General features: G+C 40.2%; 1 protein-coding gene across 2 annotated transcripts in view; it reads left to right on the top strand.

The window, feature by feature from the left end:
* Positions 1-1,340, top strand: part of ern2 (endoplasmic reticulum to nucleus signaling 2) — a 12,711-nt gene extending 11,371 nt beyond the window's left edge. For both annotated transcript variants that reach the window (XM_071914453.2, XM_078282577.1), the window contains exons 23-24: positions 140-207; positions 289-1,340. In XM_071914453.2, the coding sequence (XP_071770554.2) occupies positions 140-207; positions 289-471 (251 nt within the window). In that variant the 3' untranslated portion in view covers positions 472-1,340. The remainder of the gene's footprint in view (positions 1-139; positions 208-288) is intronic.
* Positions 1,341-2,125: the final 785 nt, after the last annotated feature.

Below are 2,125 nucleotides of genomic sequence, written 5' to 3' on the forward strand. Positions count from 1 at the left end.
ACATACTTCCCAAACTTGTGCAGGATAACAAAGCCAAGAACTTCTGCTCAATGACTGTGTCACTTTTGTAATGTGTTGTTCTGTTCTCACTGAAACAGTCTAATGATTATTAATTGTTTTTTTCCTGTGCATGTTGCAGATTTGAGGCGGTTCAGGACCTATAAAGGGAACTCAGTCAGAGACCTGCTGAGAGCCATGAGGAATAAGGTCAGCCTGCACGCTTACTTATGTTTTTATAGCATGACACATTAAGCGCACGTTTGACGTTTTATATTCTGGGTCTCGCAGAAGCACCACTACCACGAGCTGCCGGCGGAGGTGCAGGAGACTCTAGGGGAGGTGCCTGAGGGCTTCGTCAGCTACTTCACCTCTCGGTTTCCACGGTTACTGCTGCACACACACACTGCTCTGCACATCTGCGCCCATGAGAGACTGTTCCACCCCTACTATCTGCCCCCCAGTGCCAAATAACACTCACATGACTCTGCACTCCATACACACACACACACACACACACACACACACACCCATTTACACAATTGCACTTTTTGTGCCAGCAGAAGATAACCCCGTCATTGCTTTTATAAAACCCCTATTGGTTTTGAAGGAAGCTTGTGTTACTATGTGAAGATCAAGGCTGCATATCATAGAGGACATCTTTGTTGTCCACTTGCACAGTTAGTGAAACAGTTTCTGCTCCCCATGTCTACCTGTTACTGCTCCGCCTCTCTAACCCCAAGGCCAAAGTATCTTCTGTAAAAAGTGCCAAAGACTCCTACTCCACAATATTTACTTGCTCTTTGATTTGATGTATTTGATGCAGTGTTTCCTCTGATCTGTGTGTGTATGTGTGTGCTTAACACATATTTGTAGCTCTGAAGGTGTAGAGTGTTACTGAAGGTAGTTACACTGACTGAATACATTTAGTACCGTTTTTCACTAAAGGCAATGCAGAAAATGTATTCATTGACACTGTTTGGGTAACACACTGTGAAAATCAGATTTCACATCAAGGTGTGCTGGCAATAATGCAAAATGGCAACTACGTTACCCATTTCAGAGGTAATTTATGGATATGTATAGATAATTTGTGATGCTTACCAATTTTATAACTGAAATGCCCAATGTTTCATAGGTCCACCACTCCAGAACTGCAGGGTCTTTTGAGCCCATGCAGGCCTTATGAAATGCCACTGAATGCTTTCGGATGCACTATGGCCTCACTCCTCGACTGCTGTTACAGGACGAAGGCTTGTTCATAGTGCTACTGTAGAATGAAGGAGGGAAAAACTAACTTTTGTACTTTTTTGAATGAGTGAATAAAATAATGCTTTGAGTGTCCCAAAGATTGTAGGGAGTTTTGATTAAGTATTGGATCTTCTATTCTTAACACAAACAGATTGATTGAAAAATTATGCTGTCACAAATATCTATTTTGTTGACTTTATTATTAAGCCACTATAACAAATTGTAGAAAGTATGCCATTACCACAAAGCCACAAATACTGTTGCGTAGCATCGATTTGTCTTAACATAAATAGAAGACAACTTGCCAAAAAGATTAAGTCCTTTGATTATTTATCCATCTTGGCAAAAACTATTTTTTTGTTAAAGCAAAATACTTCCCTTGCCAGCTAACACAGAATTTGTTCCAGTTAAATAATTACAAGTAGACTTAATTACAGCACCATTTACCGAACCTTATAAGAGTAATAATCAATCAAAAGACAGGTCAATTTGAATTTTGCATCCTAAAACAAGTAATTTTTTTTCTCAAAATGCAATATTTCATCTAAATTGGTTGGGAATTTGATGGGGAATGGAATGAAGTGTTTACTAGGGAATGGGATGGGGTACGTGGGAGATGACCCGGCCTCTGCCAATTTTGCATGTTTCAGTTTTACTTTGTTCTTGATCCAGCAGCTTTCTGGTAAGACATCTTTACTGAGGCCTTTGTCTTCATCCCAAACCTCCACCTTCAACACTCTGACCCACAGCTAAAAGTCTTATGATTCATTGATTAATTCAGCACCTTTATACAATGCATTCATCTGATCTATCGTACATGTGTGAGACCACATGGACAGGATTTAGGCTTCCCAACCCGTTCATTTAAACTATCCTC

The sequence above is a fragment of the Centroberyx gerrardi genome, chromosome 3, assembly GCF_048128805.1.
Source record: "Centroberyx gerrardi isolate f3 chromosome 3, fCenGer3.hap1.cur.20231027, whole genome shotgun sequence".
Taxonomy (NCBI): domain Eukaryota; kingdom Metazoa; phylum Chordata; class Actinopteri; order Beryciformes; family Berycidae; genus Centroberyx; species Centroberyx gerrardi.